General features: G+C 31.3%; 2 protein-coding genes across 4 annotated transcripts; one reads left to right on the forward strand and one right to left on the reverse strand.

Annotated features, from left to right (window-relative positions):
- The first annotated feature begins 3,413 nt into the window (after positions 1–3,413).
- On the forward strand, positions 3,414–7,971 carry LOC133784165 (MDIS1-interacting receptor like kinase 1). 2 transcript variants are annotated; one of them, XM_062223638.1, is made up of 3 exons: positions 3,414–3,778; positions 4,338–7,027; positions 7,134–7,971. In XM_062223638.1, exons 2-3 carry the CDS (start codon positions 4,408–4,410, stop codon positions 7,538–7,540), a joined length of 3,027 nt encoding a protein of 1,008 aa, XP_062079622.1. In that variant the 5' UTR covers positions 3,414–3,778; positions 4,338–4,407; the 3' UTR covers positions 7,541–7,971. The 2 variants fall into 2 exon arrangements, with proteins under 2 accessions (XP_062079622.1, XP_062079621.1); XM_062223637.1 differs by lacking the exon at positions 3,414–3,778 and having other exon boundaries at positions 4,151–7,027.
- A 222-nt stretch (positions 7,972–8,193) lies between these two features.
- Positions 8,194–11,332, reverse strand: LOC133784173 (auxin-responsive protein IAA11). Of its 2 annotated transcripts, none has more exons than XM_062223645.1 (5): positions 10,765–11,332; positions 10,052–10,380; positions 9,454–9,589; positions 8,779–8,840; positions 8,194–8,667 (listed from the first exon to the last, which is right to left on the reverse strand). In XM_062223645.1, exons 1-5 carry the CDS (start codon positions 11,145–11,147, stop codon positions 8,621–8,623), a joined length of 957 nt encoding a protein of 318 aa, XP_062079629.1. In that variant the 5' UTR covers positions 11,148–11,332; the 3' UTR covers positions 8,194–8,620. The 2 variants fall into 2 exon arrangements, with proteins under 2 accessions (XP_062079629.1, XP_062079625.1); XM_062223641.1 differs by having other exon boundaries at positions 8,194–8,670; positions 10,765–11,330.
- Between the last annotated feature and the right edge of the window lie 8,649 nt (positions 11,333–19,981).

Raw genomic sequence — 19,981 nt, forward strand, 5'->3', positions numbered from 1 at the left:
ATCAATTTTCTAATTTTTTTTACATATTTTTAAATTTATCATTATTTTATTAATACTATACATGTATCCACCCTTCTGTAGCTTTTTTGCTTTTTTATTATTATTATTATTAATACGTATATATGACTTTGAAATATTTGAGTTTGCTTCTCCAACTATTTTGCAGGTAAATATCAAAGAAGAAGCTGATCAAAATGCTTGCATATTTTCACTTGGATTTCACTATGGTCAAAACTAGGTTATTTAAATATGGGGCGAACCAATTTTTGTCCCATCAAATTCGACTACACTGGCTGTTTTAGATGGAATAAATTCTCGTGATTTGATGTGCAACAGCAGGTAGAGTATCCTCTAAACATACTTTTACTACCATTTTCTTCTCGGATATTTTTTTTGATAAATTATTTTTCTTCGATGTTTGAGAAGAATATCGATTTTATACCGATATATCGATATTTTCCACATATAATAGATATTCTGCCATAAACTTTTTTTCTTACCCTAATATTATCAATTTTTAATTATTTTTTAATATATTTATTAGATATTTTAAAATGAACCAAAAAAAACAACACTAATTAAAAAATATGCTATGTTTGATTATTTCATAATCTTAAAATTTTATCATCCTTTTGTTCTTGCCGATGTGGGACGCGCTATCTTACTAGAAAAGCTTCTTTGATCTCACAAAGCAAAGCAATCTGTAATATTGCCCAGAAAAAAAAATGAAAACTTAAAATTAAGGAAGGACATTTAAATGCAGAACTAGTTTTAAATTAAAATTATGTTTTAATTTTTTTTCTTCTAACAAATCTAATATCTTTCCAACAAAATAAGGCAATATGGTTCCACAATTATTTTTAAAAGATAAGTTGTTTTTTTTTTCTTAGGGAGACCGTTATTAATAATATTAATAGCAAACTGATCCATTGGTAGCTAATTTTTTAGAAAGGAAAAAAAAGACAATCATAATCAATTTATTTAATTCTCTTCTTATGTACCATAGTTTCACTATTTTGAAGAAATTTACCATTGATCTAAAATTGTATGAATCATATTTGTCAACAACCCCATAAGTGGTTTTTCTAAGACAAAAAATGCTCTATTAAACAAAATAGGTAAGTCTAACAAGCAACAAATGAAATATTCTCATCCTAATTACTAGCACTAGCTTGAAATTTCAAAGTTTGTAAAAAAAAAACATAATAGACAATGAGCCCAAAAATAAAGAACACACAAATTTATGCGAAATCATGGAAGGAAAAAAAAAACTAACAAAAAAGAATGATACACAGTATTTTACGGTTCGATCTTTCCACTTTCACCCCATTGCTTAATTTCCCTCAATAGTTTATGTCTATTACAGAAAATATCTCACATGGAAAGTATGTGGGTACATTCAACAATATATAAGAGCATGGATTACTCTACTCATTACCAATTAATTTTAAGATGAAATTCTATATTTCTTACCATACAATTTATTCTACTTCTAAACTCATATTCTACGTTCTAACCGATGTTGCAACACAAATTATGATTAGATAAACAATGCATTAATCTATTAGAGTCTCTTGATTTAGACTCAAAACCACAAATCCCCCTCCTAGGAACACAACTAGCATTCTCCAAAACAAGCAATGTCATTGCTACTCAAGGTAATTTCTGAAAACTAGTAAACACAACAAACAATATTTAATTTCATAAGAGAAAGTCATTCAAATAAACAATGTCATAAATTGGTTAAGTAGATCTGATAAGGCATAGTGCTCAGAAAGTCCAATAAGAATCAATTTTCTTTTCTTTTTTTCTTTTTTTTTTGGCAAAGTGGGTCCCAAAAAGTTGTGATGTTAGCCTTTTTGCATAGCCATGTGAAGGGCACGTAAGCCTTTTTAATCTTCTTAAAGACTTAATCTCATTCCCATCTGTGATCCTAAATGGGATTTACATTGAATGATTTTAAAAAAAATAAAATAATCCCATTATAAGTAAATATATACCCAATACAAAATAAGTAAAGACCAAAATATTCTCACTCCAATAATAGGCAAAAAAAGAAAAAGAGGGACTTCCCAATGAAGCTGCTATTTCACATGGGTTCCATCTGCACAATAGTACCATTTGTTAACTATAAAGTGCACCACTTTCAGTTTCACTATTTTTAAAATCTCCATAGCACATGTGTGCATGTGAAGATTTTTTTAAGAAAATTAAAAATGTAAAAAAATAAAGAGTTTGTGAAAGAAATGGTGGTTGCTGGGATCAAACCATGATTGGTAATGTGCTATCACTTTCTTCCATTTTCTCTTGTTTGCTATTAATTCTTTTTTCCTATTATATTTATAAATATATAGGGAATTTCTCATAGAGGGGCTTTACATTAAGCCCTATCGGTGGAACTCTAGGTGTTCTCGATCTTTGAATAATTTTCGGCGCGATTTTTTTTTTGACCGTGTATATTGTAGCTATTTACAGCATCGACGCGATTTTTAGAAAATTCTGAGTAATTTACAGTACCGAAAACTAGGTTAAAACATATTCTTGCACTCATGACTAATTTTTTTTTATGCGTGTGAAGAACATATTTAAATCTAGTTTTCGGTACTGTAAATTATTCAGAATTTTCTGAAAATTTGAAGATGCTCTAAACAACTACAATATACACGGTAATAAAAAAAATCGCACAAAAAACTGTTCACGAATCGAGAATACTGAAAAACTTCATTAGTAGGGCTTAAAGTGAAATCTTATAGGAAAATTGTCCTAAATATATATATATATTTATTTATACAAGTTTAGATTCCATTTGGACAAAAACCCATGTTATGTTTTGTGTTATTTTTTTTTTTGGCTTATACTTTCCTTGAAAGGACAAATCTTTTCACTGAAATGTATTATCCATTATTTGCTTATTATGTATAAACAATATCTAATCAAATCAAAGGATGCATATGTCTGATAAGGGGTCTTTTTCTTTTCTTTTTTTCCCCCTAAAATAACTTAAAATGGCAATGCCATACTTTTGGTATTGCCCACTTCAAAATGTTCTTAGATACAAAAATATTTGTCTTTGTTTTAGTGTTTTGAGTTCATCTCCATAACATGGAAAGATTCTTTCCCTTCAATTATAACAAGTGACTAAAACAGTGTTTTTAGGTTGTTTAGGCTTATTAGCTGGATAACTAGAGAAATGGGTAAATGTCTACATGATCTGGTTGTGCTTATAAAATATTCAAACACATTGTGGATTTTAATTATTTAAATATTTATATACTAATTGGTTCCAAATCCAATCCAATCTCATATGGGATTGATATTGATGATAGAACTAATATGAATATAATATTATATGTGATAATGGGTGTGACAATAGGTCCACTTTACACATAATAATTTCTTGATTTTTGTCATACTTAGAAGTTACCCTTTACCAACTAAGGGAAGATTTAGAAAGGGACCTAAATCATTTAGCCATGGAGCTTTGTTCCACTTTCACACACTTGTCTTGGCTCAAAAAGAAAGATTTGAACTACAAAATCTATTACTAAGGCTTTTTGGTTGAGTGCTTTGGAACCATTAAGACTTTTTCTTCCTTTCAAATATTCCTAAAGAAACACTTTTTATGTTCCTTATAGCATTTGTATAAGGTAGACATAACAATAATACCCTCTACTAAGATTACAAAGTACTTTAATCACAACTAGTAAATTCAATTTAGAATACCCTTGTTGAGACTTTATTTACTATCTAAGCAAGGATAGTCATACAGAATTCCAAGGTATGTTTTGTTTGAATTTGAATGTGTTTATCTATTTCATTGGGATTTGCATAGTCAAAACAAGATAAGAGTCTAGAGGAATGTCAAGTGTAGAGAAGCATATAGTTACTCTCTGAGTTTTTTAATCTTATAGGTAGTTATAATTCTTTGAAAAAAAAGTAACAGCTATAATATAAGACAAAGTGTTTGTGGAAATGTGTGAGAGAGATGCATCATTTTGAGGTACTCAAGTTGACCATGATATATAACTCACTGAATGAGTGGTAAGAAAGAACACATTCTCTCCCATGTTTAATGTCGGAGAAGCTTCCAATAAGTCCAAAGCTTCCCCGTCATTACTTGCAGATTAACAGCTGTTGCAGTACCCAAGACCTCACGAGCCCCTAAATATATTACAACTAATCCCACCAATTAATTTAATAAAACATATATTATATTTATAACACCATAACATATACATTAACTTGGTCTTCTTCCCACTATCTCCACACCAAAACACTCTGACTTAGTTCCCTCTCTGATCTCAGTCTTTCTTTTCTCTTTTCTCCAACTGTTTCAGAGAGTTGGCAATGGTGGAAAGTAGAGAGATTATCTGAGAGAATTGTAAACACAAGATTAGAAGACCCAATATGCAGCTGAGAACTCAGTTGTTGTTCTTCTACTTCTTTTGCTGCTGCTTCATTGGTTGCTTTTGTCATATTGATGATGAAGTATCTGCTTTGCTTTCAATCAAAGCTGGTCTTATTGATCCATTGAATAGCCTCGAAGACTGGAGGAATGGAGCTCACTGTAACTGGACTGGAGTTTCATGCAACAATGAAGGACATGTCCAGAATCTTGATCTCTCCCACAAGAATCTCAGTGGCATTGTCTCTGATGAAATCCTAAAGCTGAGGAGTTTGACCTCTCTAAACTTATGCAGTAATGGGTTCTCTTCTTCATTGCCAAAATATATAGCTAATCTCACTACTCTGCAGAGCCTTGATGTGAGCCAGAATTTCTTCATTGGTAGCTTTCCGGTTGGTCTTGGAAGAGCAGCCGGGCTCATTTATCTGAATGCCTCCAGCAATGATTTCACAGGACTGATTCCTGAGGATCTTGGGAATGCTACTTTGTTAGAGACTCTGGATCTCAGAGGCAGCTTTTTTCGAGGAGTCATTCCTAAATCCTTCAAGAACTTACGGAAGCTGAAGTTTCTTGGCCTTTCTGGGAATAACCTTACTGGCCCAATCCCACCTGAGCTGGGGCAGCTTTCTTCATTGGAGAGTATCATTCTCGGGTATAATGAATTCGAAGGTGGTATACCATCTGAGTTTGGAAACCTCACCAGTCTAAGATATCTTGATTTGTCAGTTGGCAATCTTGGCAAGGAGATTCCAGCTGAATTTGGGAGACTTAAGAGTTTGGAGACTGTTTTCTTGTACAAGAACAAATTTGAAGGTAGAATTCCACCCGAAATTGGCAGCATTATTCCACTACAGTTGCTAGATCTCTCTGATAACATGCTATCAGGGAAAATCCCAGTTGAAATAACCGAGTTGAAGAACCTGCAGCTTCTGAATCTGATGTGCAACCGTTTATCAGGTTCAGTCCCTAGTGGACTTGGCAGCTTGCCTAAACTGGAGATTCTTGAGCTGTGGAACAATTCGCTTTCGGGCCCTTTGCCAAGTGATCTTGGAAAGAACTCACCATTGCAGTGGTTGGATATATCTTCCAACTCATTCTCTGGTGAGATTCCACCAACCTTGTGTGACAGGGGCAATCTCACCAAGCTCATACTTTTCAACAATGACTTCTCAGGTCCAATCCCAGTTGGCTTGTCGACATGTTCATCGCTTGTCCGCGTCCGAATGCAGAACAATCTCATATCTGGGACGATACCTATTGGATTTGGCAAGCTTGAGAAGCTTCAAAGGTTAGAATTGGCTAATAATAGTATCACTGGTCTAATCCCAAATGATATCTCTTCTTCTACATCTCTTTCTTTCATTGACTTCTCCCAAAACCGCCTTCATTCCACTCTTCCTTCCACCATTCTTTCCATTCCTAGTCTGCAAAACTTCCTAGTCTCCAAAAACAACTTAGAAGGAGAAATCCCAGGTCAGTTCCAGGACTGTCCTTCACTTTCTGTGCTCGACCTTTCCTCAAACCATGTTTCTGGAATCATTCCATCAAGCATTGCTTCATGTGAGAAACTGGTCAATCTGAATCTCAGGAACAACCAGTTGAGTGGAGAGATACCAAAACCAATGTCAATGATGTCCATGTTGGCCATTCTAGATCTATCTAATAACTCTCTTTCTGGTGGAATACCAGAAAACTTTGGAATCTCTCCAGCCTTGGAGAACCTCAATGTCTCATACAACAGATTGGAGGGTCCTGTTCCTGCTAATGGAGTACTAAGAACAATAAACCCGAATGATCTTGTGGGCAATGCTGGTCTCTGCGGTGGTGTTCTCCCTCCATGTTCTCAGAACTCAACATTTTTATCAAGGCGCCATAGTTGGCACATTAAGCACGTTATTGCTGGTTGGATCATAGGAATATCATCTGTTTTAGCCATTGGAATAGCCCTTTTCGGAGCTCGAACGCTGTACAAAAGGTGGTACTCAAATGGGATTTGCTTTGGAGAAAGTTTCCAAATGGCCAATGGTGAGTGGCCATGGAGATTAATGGCTTTCCAGAGACTTGGCTTTACAAGTGCAGACATTCTGGCTTGTGTCAAGGAATCAAACGTGATTGGAGTTGGAGCTACTGGGACTGTTTATAAAGCTGAGATCTCACGGTCAACCACAGTTGTAGCTGTTAAGAAGCTATGGAGATCAGGAGTGGACATTGAAACGGGAAACAGCAATGATTTAGTTGGAGAAGTCAATCTCTTGGGGAGACTAAGGCACAGAAACATTGTCCGCTTATTAGGATATCTGCATAATGATACAGATATCATGATTTTGTACGAGTTCATGCCTAATGGAAACCTTGGAGACGCTTTGCATGACAAACAAGGAGGAAGGTTACTTGTAGATTGGGTTTCACGTTACAACATAGCTCTTGGAGTAGCTCAAGGGCTTGCTTATCTCCACCATGATTGTCACCCGCCGGTCATTCACCGCGATGTCAAGTGTAACAACATTCTACTTGATGCAAATCTCGATGCAAGAATCGCTGATTTCGGGTTGGCTCGTATGATGTTGAGGAAGAATGAAACAGTTTCCATGGTGGCTGGATCCTATGGCTACATGGCCCCTGGTGAGTTTCTTGTTTTAGTATTTTTTTTACTAACTCTTACCTTTTTTTCTTTCTTCTCTGTTCAGATGATTAACAAAGTTCATAATGTTTGTTTAATTCTCTTCAGAACTTGGATACACATTGAAGATTGATGAAAAGGTTGACATATACAGTTATGGAGTGGTTCTGTTGGAGCTTCTCACTGGAAAACGACCGTTAGATTCAGAGTTTGGCGAATCAGTCGACATTGCTGAATGGACTAGGAGAAAGATTAGGGACAACAAATCTTTAGAAGAAGCATTAGATCCTAATGTAGGAAACTGCAAACATGTTCAGGAAGAGATGCTTTTAGTCCTTAGGATAGCTCTTCTTTGCACTGCCAAGCTCCCAAAAGATAGGCCCTCCATGAGGGATGTCATAACAATGCTTGGTGAGGCAAAACCTAGAAGGAAGAGCAGTAGCAACAATGATGGATATGCAGCTAACAAAGACAAGACCATCTTTAGTTTTTCACCTGTGAATGGCCTTGTGTAGGAAGGAACATAAATTGAGTTTCTTTTTCATGGTCTTTTTTACTTTGATTCTTATTTTGTATGTAGAATTGTTAATTGTCAAAGTGTCACTAGTCCCCACTTTGATTTGTCTACACATATTTACGGGTACATTATATTGGTTTGTAATGCATATAGAGTTACATTTTTGTTTAAGAAGCAAAAGTTTCCAAAACTGTTTGTACCCCTGTATTAGAATAACAAGGAAATTTCTTTGTAAGTAAAGATGAGAAAGGCTCAATAAAATTCTTCTAGAATTATTGTAGCCTGTTTTGGCTGTATTTACTACTTGTTCTAATCACTTTGTATACTTCTTCTTGACTTTTCAACAAAGGTGTTCTGAAACAGTCATGCTGACAAGCCAATTAGAAATTAAGATTCAACTGTCTCCTCTTTGGACCTATAATTACTACATATTGGACTAACTTTGAGTAAAGTCAAGTTCCAAAATTGGATGACAATGTCATTACTTTTTTTCTTTTCTCTTTTTTCTTTTTAGTGTCAAGGATGCCACAGAATGTAACCTGTAATAACAAGCAATAACATTTTTTATCCAAAAGGGTTGAAAATGAGAATGATAATAATACTAGTAGTAAGCAAATAAAGAAATAAAGATAATTGTTAGTACTAGTGTCAGAGCATGCAAAACTTTATCCTTTAAAGGTATTGAGTAATAACACTTCTTTATGAGTAGTCGAGAGGGAAAGCTCATCTGGTGTGCAGAGAATACAAAATCAAATGTGCATCCCCATATTTACAAGTTACAGCATAAACAAACAAGCATTCATCAAAGTATGCAAGTGTTTTAGTATAACATCAAAAAACTGAATCACTGGCTTTCGAGGCAGGACGGTAACGGTGATGCCAAAAGAGAAACAGTAGCAAGAATTTAATATAATGGTAGATAATAAACACGAACCAAACCAGAGCAGAGCAGAAGAGCCGCAAGACCAATCGTTACTTGTCGAAAATCTTTACTTGTAAGGTATCTTTTCATCTTTCTTTATTTATGACTTCGAAGCATCATCTTGAGATAGTGTGCGTGTGTGTGTGTTTAGACAGGTTAGCATCTTTGCCTCCCATGCCTTTCTCTTTCTTGTGGCCTAGGAGCTGCTGCAATAGAACTCAATAGAATTAGTATTCAAATATTGAATAGTTGCTTCAAGTAACAAAGACTAAATTGAGTAGAGTAACTTTTTAAGTTTCTTGCTAACAACATACCAAGTCCATTCGCCTCAGATGTCCTCATTATTCTGAGCCTCTTCACTGAGTTGAAGAACATCCTGAATACAGAATTTAGTAACTTGTTAATAATCATTAATACCATCAAACAATTAAGAATGACTCATATAAAATAAAAGGCAAATAATTTTTTCTTTTTAAAAAGGAAAGATACCTGCAAATTCGAACATACTTTTTTTTTTTGAAAAAGAGACCGAGGTCAAAAGGCTGACCTCTACTCACAAATTCGAACATACAATTTGCAATACATTGATCAGTTTACCCCTCAATTAGTTTTCCAAATAACAAAAGGGTACATAATCATAATTAGCTTCTTTTTTTCCTTTTCTTTTTATTATTCAGGGATAGAATCATGAATTACTAAAGATATCATTATATAGAGGTCAACATCAAAACTAGTACAAACTTAAATTTAAAGATTCTGCAGCTTTTTCAGTTCCTACTACACCACTTCTAATCGATGGTTAGTGCTCAACACATCATCTTGACAAGAAATTTACCCTTTCCAATACTTTTCAACACAGTTTTACACATGAATAAGTGCAAATAATCAGAATAATTTAGCATATAACTTAAAGCTTAAGGAGTGCAAGTTTTCATAACCATGTGTTTTAATATTACAATTATGTTGATTATTGAATGTTAAAAGCATACCCCCAAGGAACATCTCCAACAAGCATCCAATCCCCATCTTTGTCTTCATAAGTAAGAGCATACTCAGATGATGCATCCAACAGCTTTGAAAGTCCAGTTCCTCCTACCTGTTTATCGTGGTCCTTCCCACTTGATCCTAATTACAGATAACACCACCATAAGATCAAAAAGGAAAGGAAAAAACAAATCCCGCAGAGTACTGAACCAAGCAAATTCTTCAACCTAGTTACAATTTATATCTTAACAAAAAGGTTCTTTACTCATAAATCTATCATTCTCTCCCACTGCAAAACGTAAAAATAAGGAAAACAGACTTGACCTCGGGGAGGAAAGACACAAGCGCTTAGCATTTAGCCTCCAATGCAAACCACAAGGCATGTTAAGCAAAAACATAATGTGGAATATCCAATTATACATTTTAATTCATTTACCATATCACAAGACAACATGGGAAAGTTATACCAAGGCATTATACCAAAACTAATCATACAAAAATAAAATTTAAATTCTCTTTGAACAGTTGGTTCCAAAAGACTAGATCTACAGTTGGTTCAAGCTCTTAATGCATGTTAAGATACACAAGTCAAAACACACTTACGCAGTTTGACAATTGTGGTCGGTTCATTGAACATGTCTTCCAACGTCCGTGCCAAGGCTTCATAGCTGTTATGAGCACTCAGATCAACCTTCCTTCCAATTGGACTTCCATCCATATTCACCTTCACAAACATAGAACTCCTGAGATGCCCGTTCTCCTTAGAAACTCCATTCTCCTTCTCATCTCCATTATCAGCCTTCCCAGTCACTTTATTTATGCATCTATTTTCTTCATCTATGGAGTTGAATCCTTCCGTGAGTGGCGATTTGGCCTGGTTAACCAAGCTATTCATTCTGTAAGCCCTGATTGGAGGCCATCCCACAACCTGACTGCTTCAACATATGACATAACAAAATTAACTTAACATAATCCACCACCAAATAAAACAAAACAGTAAAATTTAACAAACATATTTTCTTTATTCATTTCTCCCGTTGAAAGTGCTTAAATGAAAAGATCATAAAGGGTTTCACACTCTTATTTCTCAATCTCGTTCTCTTTTTCAAACAATACAGAATCATAAGTTTTGAAACTCAATTATAAACAGATTCAAACTCAATCAGATGATCACATAATAGATTTACAGAATTATGGAAATTGAGCAATGAATTAATATAAGAAATCAAGGCTTAACAGACATCTAAAACCAAGAATCCAACAATCAAAGAAGTTTATAAACAAAACCCAGATCACCATCTGCGAATTAGTCGTACCTGGCGCCATTAGCAACAGAATCAGCACTTCTCTTAGTGCCAGCAGAAACGTTAGCTCGGCTCAAAGAGGAAGGAGACGACGAGGAAGACGAAGTCGAAGATAACGACGATGGAGATGAAGACGAAGCTGAAGAAACCACAGAAGGGAAATCCTTAGCTGTCAAGATCCTAGCATATTGAACTCTCAAAGTTTGTTGAGCTTTCACACCACCACAACCACTACCGAGGCTCAACCCAAGGCCCAGCTCGAGCTCAGACTCATCTGGGCTGGAGGAATCCTCAGAAGAGAAGACCAAATTGTCCTCTTTGGACACCGCAGACATCGACCCACTTGCTGAACCTCTGGAGAGACCTCCACCATCACCCAAAACAACACCCTGCATTGAAAAAGCTCGTGTCTTTCTTGGAAATTCACTATTTTTGAGAAAACCCAGAAGAAAATTGAAGTAAGAGAGGGGTTTAAGAGAGGGTTAATTGGAAGAAAAAAGAGAAGCTGTGGCGAAGAAGTAGAGAATGGAAATGAAGGGAAATAGGAAAGAAATTATGTTTGAGAAAAAAGAGAAATGAAGAAATGTTAGGTTTGGTGGTGAAAATAGGGAAAGAGAGAGAGAACGCCATGGACCCATTCCATTGAAGCTATGACCCCACCTGTCTCAGGTATGCGCCTCCACCAATGCCTTTTGTTTCGTCTTTTATCTCCTCATTTGATATTTTCATTTTCTCTTTCTCTGACACACGAGATTTTGAATTTCAGGTTTTTTTGTTTGATTATTACATAATGCAAAGAAAAGAAACATTGTAATTAGCAGTCTTGGGCAAAAAATTTTACAAACGGCCCCACTTAAATTGAAAAAATAATACCATTTTTTGTGATGCAAAATATGCATCGTGTTATATTGTGTGATAAATTTAACCAAATTTTTAGTATATGTCAAATTTGACACAGGTTTTAGTATACCATTGGAGCAACTTTTTTGTGAAGTGAGGTATATTTTAACAATGCATTACTAATTTAGTACTCTATTAGAGATACTCTAAAGAAACATTGTAATTAGTGAGATGAGTCAAATTTACTTGTATGGTAATTATTTTGTGTAAATAATTGCAATGTTTAAAAATACATAATAGTTATTTTCATTTGAATGATGTAAATTGTGTTAAATTTAGTATAAATAATAAGTTAATATTATATTTAGCTTAATATTTATAATTATGTTCTATTACACTTGATATAAATTAACTAAAAAAATTAAATCAAATTTTTTTATTTTTTTACTTTTATTATTCAAATTATATATTTTAATTTATTTTCTATAGTTACACAAATAAAAAAGTTAAAAATTAGTCACTAATTATTAACTTATACATTATAATAATTAGCGATATTATAATAAATTCAAAAATAATAAGTAAATTATTATTATATCAAATTTAACTCATTATATGTTTTAAATTTTATACAACTTTTAATATGTACTAAATTTGAAATATAGTAAAATATTATTAAAATGTTATTTTTATAAAATATAGTAATGTATTAGTTTTTGCACTTGCTCTAATATATATTATAACTACTAGAATAAAGTGCAACATTTACAATAATTTATACATTGAAAAATGTGAAGACATTAACTGAGCTTTTCTTTTTAAAAAATGATATTATCTTAAACATTGAATTTTTATCCATTTAAAAAAAAACATTGAATTTTAGTTTTGTCGTTTATTGTGTGACCCCATAGTTATTTGGTCGGATATTATTTGCATCGCACTAACTCATATTGTATTAAGCGGTTTTGAATTCCAATGTGTACTGATTTGTATTTTTCTCAAATTTGAAGGAATATAATCATTATAGTATATAGGGGTAAGTATCTAAACTGGCAAACCGCAGCGACTGACCGCACCGCACTACACTACATCACAAATCGCAATGTCAAAAATGAAATAGTTCGGTATGGTTTGTATCTTAGCTAAATCGCACGGTGCGGTACGGTGCGCGGTTTGGCAGTGTGAAATTTTGGTTTGCACCACACCGCACTGTATACTTACAAATATGTTAAAAAAAAAATGGGTTTATACTTTTTTGGACCCTGTGTTTTTTCCCATTACCTGTCTGGACCCTGTGTTTTGACAAATTACTTTTTGGACCCTATATTTTGTAAAATAGTTAAAATAGAACCATAAACTCAATTTTGATGAAGAAAAAATTGAATATAACAACACAATTTTTAAGCATAATGATTTTATTTTTGTTCTGAATTATTAGTTTGGTAAATTATTTGTGATTTTAGTTGAAAAAACATTGACCAAAATCGGGTTTAGGGTTCTATTTTAACGATTTTACAAAACATAGGGTTCAAAAAGTAATTTATCAAAACACAGGGTCCAAAAATGTATAAACCAAAATAAAATTACACTTTCCATATATACCATTTTTTAGTAACCCAATTTAAAACTAGAGACCACTTAAATTAGGGTATAACATTATTCTTTAACACATCATACACAACAACAACTCCTTCATCTCTCATCTCATTTGCGCCTCCTCCCTATCACCTCTCTATCTCACGCATATTTTTTTAACACACTTACACCGTGGAAAACCACCCAAACCACACCGCAAAAAAATAGTTTGGTTTGGTGCAACGTAATCACACTGCACGGTGTGTTCTAGCTATTACACCGCACTTGTGGTGTGGTGTATTAAATAGTGTTCAAACCGCCCAAACCACACCGTGCACACCCCTAATAGTATGTGTTTTTATCGAAATATAAATTTTTTATTTTATATTTTTAATAATATTTATCTGATACTTTGTAATTTAATTATACATATTTAGCATCTTAGATTCTAATTTGAACAATAAAATTTATCAATATAATTAAATTACCTCTCAATTATATGTAATTAAATTTGAATTTAAAATTTATATAATTTATGACAATTTAGTCATATAATTAAGGACATGGATCTAAATATATACGACTTCAAATTTTAGGGTACCTGATGAATATTATTTTTTTTACAAAATACTCAATAAATATTATTGAAAATATAGAATATCGAATATGTATTTAGATAAAACACATAATACCAAAATAATATTTACCTCAAATTTTATAATACAATTACAGTGTGATTTAAAATTAAAAATTTTAAAAATAAATTATTTTGTTTACTATTTAAAATATGTATTTTTTTATTTTCTAATTTTTGTTTGGAAGTCAAACGCGTAAATTCATCACACCCAACTGTAATATGCTAGAGGAGTCACTTCTCATAAAAATTGTTTATTATTTTGGTCATATTTGTCGTGAGACAATATGACAGTAAAGAGTCACTTCTCATAAAGATATTTATTAATGCCAATTTATAATTTTTCTATTATATAACATGTAACTATATACTATATCAAATCATATACTACTTTTAATAAGACTTAAAATATTTCTTCATTAAACTATTAGTATTTTCCAAGTATCAAATTGACACTCCTATATATATATATTTTTTTACATTTTAATAAATTGTAATTCTTTTTTTTTTTAAAATAAATTTATATTAGATTTCTTTAAATTTTAAAAATTAAATCTATACATTTATATATTAAAAAATATTGAAAAATTCGCTTAATCAGTTTTCTCGAACTAACATAACTCTCCCAATCAATTAGCACCTTGCAAAAAATTATAAAACAAATCTCATATTGTGAATTGTGTTGCTGCTCGTCGTCGTAGTCGAGTATGAATGATCGAAGAATATAGTGGTTCAAGAAGAAAAGTTAGGTGAGATGACAAAAAATCAATAATCAATATTTTTTTTTTCAAAGTAATAAAATCACTTTAAAAATTCACCACAAAAATATCAACAATCGAAGAAGGGACATCGTCTATCCAAAATAGTTGATTGGCTATTCTAAAATGCGACGAACATTAACATTAAAACTATATGGTGTGAAAGGGTGTACAATGTAGCTTTTTTATTTATTTAATAAGGATCATAAGTATAGCCTTGTCCCTAGTTTTATATCAATTTATGGATGGTATGTCAGTATGGCAATTTGTAATCATAGTTTCATAAATATCAATTTGTTGGGTGGATATTTGTTAATTAATGGTACATAGATCAATCTTGAGTTCCACAATTATCAATTTAAAAATTTCTTAGATAATGAAAATTTGACAATTCATAAGTATAGAAAGCTATTTTCTTGTTATTTTTACTTTATTTTCTATTTTAAAATTAGCTAATTTTATTTTTAATTTTTTATAAAATTGACGTGTGCATTAAAATTATACACTTAAACATTACACATTGATATGACACTATTTTTTTTTTTAAATAGATCCTTCTAAAATAAATGTGATTAGTTAAAAGAAATTATCATGTCAATTCAGTGTAATAATTTTGTGCACATATAAGTTGTTTAAACACAAAAATATAAATATTATTTTTATTTTTGTTTTTTTATTTTTATTTTTAAAAAATAAAAATATGTTTGGTTACTATTTTTGTTTTTTGATTTTAAAAACAAAAAATAATAATTGCTCTTGATCATTTTTATTTATTTATTTTTTTATCAATATAAAATGATGTGTTGATTTGAAAAGAAAAAAAAAATGAAAAAATCGAAAACGGTTTAAAAAAATTTTGAAAGTGGAAAAATTATATTTTCAAAATTTAATAAATTTTAATTAAAATTTTTTAAAATAATAAATAAAAATAGGGTTACTTTAATTGTCAAATTTTTTATTCATTAAATAAAAAATTATTATTTTTAAATATTACAAAACAGTAGAATAATTATTATTATTATTATTATTATCTATCGTATAACCACTAGAGACTTAACAACGAGAATATTATTATTTATATATTTTTTTTTAAAAAAAATCAACAATATTATTGTTTTGTCGTAATAAAATTATTACATTTAATATACGTGTCACCAATCAGCTCATATAAGGCGACACTTTAATTAAGGGTTGACACGTGGCAGTAAATACTCCAAAACAAAATACCGGCCTGATCAACTAGCACAGCCGAAGAAGAATATCTCACGAGAATTAAGAGGTAGGAGAGAAACGAGAAAATGAAATCACGAGCGTAGGACCCACGATATAAAGGTACTCGAAACGACAAGCCGACAAGAGTGGGGCCCGATATCACAGTCACAGGGCTCGACGTTGGAGTTAGGACCCGCTGCGGTGGGTCCCACGGAAACAATCAAGGAAGCTCTATCTCCCAGGGGACCAGATCGGACCAACCAGACCACACTATCCCAATTAATGTAAACACCTCAACCTTCCTTATTTAACAATTTTGGATTTTAGCATTATGTCCTTCGGTTTACTTTTATTGACAATTTAGTCCTTACAACAATATCTTTTTTAGCAACTAAATTCTAAAAAAAAATAATTAGAGAGTATTTCAGTCTTGTTATAAATTTTGGGCAAATGACTATTTTTATCATTTTACAAAACAAGAATCTTTTCAGATTTTTTTTTCAAGCAGAAGATTTATATTTTAAATGTGGATTAAACACAGTGGACTGTATTTGTATTGCCTTTTTTTATAAACAGTGACAATTAAATTTTTATTGTTTATATTTTCATATAATTCTTAATTATTTTTAATTTTATATACAAAAAATATTTAGAAATATATAATATCTTCTATATAATAAATGTGGAGATAATGAAAATTATTGTTTTTAACAATTTTTATTTTTTTAATATTAATTTTAACAGAATATTTTTATATTTAATTGTAGTTTGTGAACATCACTTAAACTTAAATAAAATAAAATAAAAAATTAAAATATGATATTTTTGAGATATTTTACAATGATAATTATTTAATTAAAATATTATATTTTTTAGATATTTTACAATAATAATTATTTAAAAATAATAAATCATACATTTTATAACTTAAATAAAATTTAATTAAACTTAAACTCACTTATTAGAATAATATTATATTAAACATATAATATAATCTTTTGTCAATAATCAACAAATTACTTTTTTTTAAAAACTAGCAAGAAACTTAAATTTAAAATTTATGTATAATATTTAATATTATATTAAACATATAATATATAATCTCTTGTTATTACTCTCAAATTTAAATAAATAAATAAATTATTTAATTAAAATATAATATTTATTTTTAATGTATATGCCATTAATATAAATTTAATAAATTATATAAATAAAACTACATAAACACTTGTATCTAGTTTTAAAAAAAAAAAAATTAAAGCTAAATAGCAACACTCATTTAACAAAAAAAAATAAAACTTCTAACAATTATTATTATTATTATTAGTAGTATAGTATTAGCTCAGTCAAGCTCTGAGGTCCGGATTATTTTTTTCTTTTTTTGAGGTCCGGAATTTGAACGGCCATTGTAGTTTCGGATGAGTTGATTGATTGCACAGTGTATCGCCACGTGGCATATCTCCTTTCACAATTTGACATCGACGGCGTACGGCTCTGTCAGGCTCTGGGGAGACAAAGTCCCTCTCTTTTCTTCACGCGCTCGCGTGTACGTGGCGAGATATCATATCTCTCCCATTATCATTATCATTATTATTATTATTATTATTATTTATTAATTAGAATTAGAATTGTGCCAACTACAGCCACTAATTTTGGGCCAACTCTCCTTTAAACAATCCTTATATCATTCTCTATTTTAACTTATCTATCATATCAAATTTCAAATACAGAATATATACTCTAATTTCATAACTCCAAATATTCATTGGTAGACCCCCCAACCCAATCTTTTTAATTATGTTTTTAAGAAGAATAAAAAAATATATAGTTTTTGTTTTTTAAGTTTTAGAATTTGTTTTGTTTTGTTTCTCATAACTGCTAATATAAATGAGTCAAAATATTGAACAAAATGAATGGATGATAATGTTGTATGAGTAACATCTATGCTTCATTTCATAACATGTTTAATTGACATATCATGTACAACATGGGACAATCGGAATTTGTATCCATTTTGAACACGTAATTTAAAAAAAAATACAAGATATATATATATATATATATATATAAAATCTCTCACCAAAATCACCTATTTTATAAAATTATTTTAAACTCTAGCCTAATTTTGATAATTCTTTTAAAATAATTTTTGACATGTCAGATAGTAGGGATGTAAATGGGGCAGGTCAGCCCTGTCCCGCTAAAGATCTACCCTGACCCGCTAAGCTTATGCCCCGTTAAGGCATTTGATGCGGGTCAGGTCAGACCCGCCCCAGATGTGATGGAGCGGGTCAGATCCGACCCAGTAAGGTTTTTATTTTATTTTTTTCTTTAATAAAAGAAAGACTACTTTTTTAAAATATGTTACAATATAAAAATAAATGGCAAAAAAATCTCTCATACTAGACATAAATGAGCTGTCTTATTTGTATATTTTTGGATCGTTAATCACCCTAAATAGTAGTAGTAATTAGTTTTTTTTTTTAAATTCTTTATTACAAAAAAATAAAACAACAACAACTGAGTCGGGTCGTGATTCGACCCGCCCCGATCCACTGTTTTTTTGCCATCCCTATCAGATAGCTGGCTAGTCGAGTTGAATTTTTAGAAAGATGCAATTTTGTTAAAAAAACTATCATGTAGGATAGACTACAAAACTTTACCAATAATTTTAAAAAAAATAAAATTGATAAATTGATGAATAATGTTATTTACTAAAAAAAAAGTAGCATTTTTGTTAGTATATATACTTTTTTTCTTACTACTACTACAACAAAAGACATGAAAATAGAGAAAAATATCAACCATATGATTCCAAGGTAACTACTTTTCTTCTTTCTAATGAGCAAAGTTGGCAAACTTGAAATTTTCACTTTTATGTATGGTTAAGTCTGAAAATTTTCATAGAAAGATTAAAAGTTCACACACACACCCACAAAATACCATGTTTCTAGAAGTTGGGAGTGGGGACAATTTTTGGGGAACATTCTTGATTTCCACGTCGAAATTTGTACAAATTGACATTTTTTTTTTTAATTTTTTGTCTTTGTTGAAATGATAAATGGGACCACCATTGGTTGATTCTATCTCTTCTTGTGTCTTATTTTGTTTTTGTTTTTTTTCTTCTTATAAATCTAGGATTTGTCTCAAGGAAACCATAGAATAAATGAATATACATATTCAATAAAGGGTCACACACGGTTGGGAAAGGGAAAGCCTCAACATGATTTGAAAGGGTAGGTAAGTCGGTGGATGCATTCATTCAATCAAGCCCAAAACTACTATTTTTGGGCCCTACCATCTAATGGGCCAAGCCCATACATCTACAACATGATAATCATAAAGCAACTCTATTTGACATAATATTATCGTGTCAACATCATACACTAATACAAATGACCCTTATAGAATTACATCATATGTATTATAACTCTTGCTAGATTAGAAAATACATCGCTATCTTGGTTATGCTATTGAAGATTTTGGTAAAGTCAAAATATGCAAGCACTCATCTATGGAAGGACTTACTACCTAGATCATGTTCTTAGGTATCACGATGCAATCAAATCACATCTCAATTATGCCGCGTTGAAGCTTTCACAAGGAGGATTAAAAAATACAAGTAATAACCCTTGGCTAGGGAGGTAAAGATATATTTTATATCTGACGTAATATTATGGTGTTCAACATCATACACTAATACAGATCAACCTTATAGTATTACATCACATGTATTATAACTCTTGCTAGATTAGAAAATCCATCACTATCATGGTTGTGCTATGAGAAATTGGTGAAAAATAACCTCTTTTTTTTTTAAGTGGTTTTGCACTCTGGCCTACTTTTGATAATTTTTTGCAAAATAGCATCTGTCTAAAATTCGACCAATTGTCTAAAATTTTCAACCAATTGTCTAAATTTTTCGATCACCTGTCAAAATTTTCGACTAACTGTCTAAATTATAAGAGACCATTTTACAAAAAATTATTAAAACTAGGCTAGAGTGCAAAATGACTTTAAAAAATATATCATTTTGCCAAGAAAATTTTGGTAAAGTGAAAATATGCAAACACTTATCTTGGGACGGACTTACTACCTCGATTGTTTTCTTAGGTATCACGATGCAATCAAATCACATCTCAATTATGCCGCATCGAAGCTTTCACAAGGAGGATTAAAAAATACAAGTAATAACCCTTGACAAGAGAGG

The sequence above is a fragment of the Humulus lupulus genome, chromosome 1, assembly GCF_963169125.1.
Source record: "Humulus lupulus chromosome 1, drHumLupu1.1, whole genome shotgun sequence".
Taxonomy (NCBI): Eukaryota; Viridiplantae; Streptophyta; class Magnoliopsida; order Rosales; family Cannabaceae; genus Humulus; species Humulus lupulus.

What these genes read in the sequence shown, in the direction of transcription:
- LOC133784165 (XM_062223638.1), top strand. Translation starts at nt 4,408, where the DNA reads ATGCAGCTGAGAACTCAGTTGTTGTTCTTCTACTTCTTTTGCTGCTGC. An exon ending in CTATGGCTACATGGCCCCTG is followed by an intron (nt 7,028 to 7,133) that starts GTGAGTTTCTTG and finishes AATTCTCTTCAG; the next exon opens with AACTTGGATACACATTGAAG.
- LOC133784173 (XM_062223641.1), bottom strand. Translation starts at nt 11,147, where the DNA reads ATGCAGGGTGTTGTTTTGGGTGATGGTGGAGGTCTCTCCAGAGGTTCA. An exon ending in TCTGTTGCTAATGGCGCCAG is followed by an intron (nt 10,381 to 10,764) that starts GTACGACTAATT and finishes ATGTTGAAGCAG; the next exon opens with TCAGGTTGTGGGATGGCCTC. An exon ending in ATCTGAGGCGAATGGACTTG is followed by an intron (nt 8,671 to 8,778) that starts GTATGTTGTTAG and finishes GTTCTATTGCAG; the next exon opens with CAGCTCCTAGGCCACAAGAA.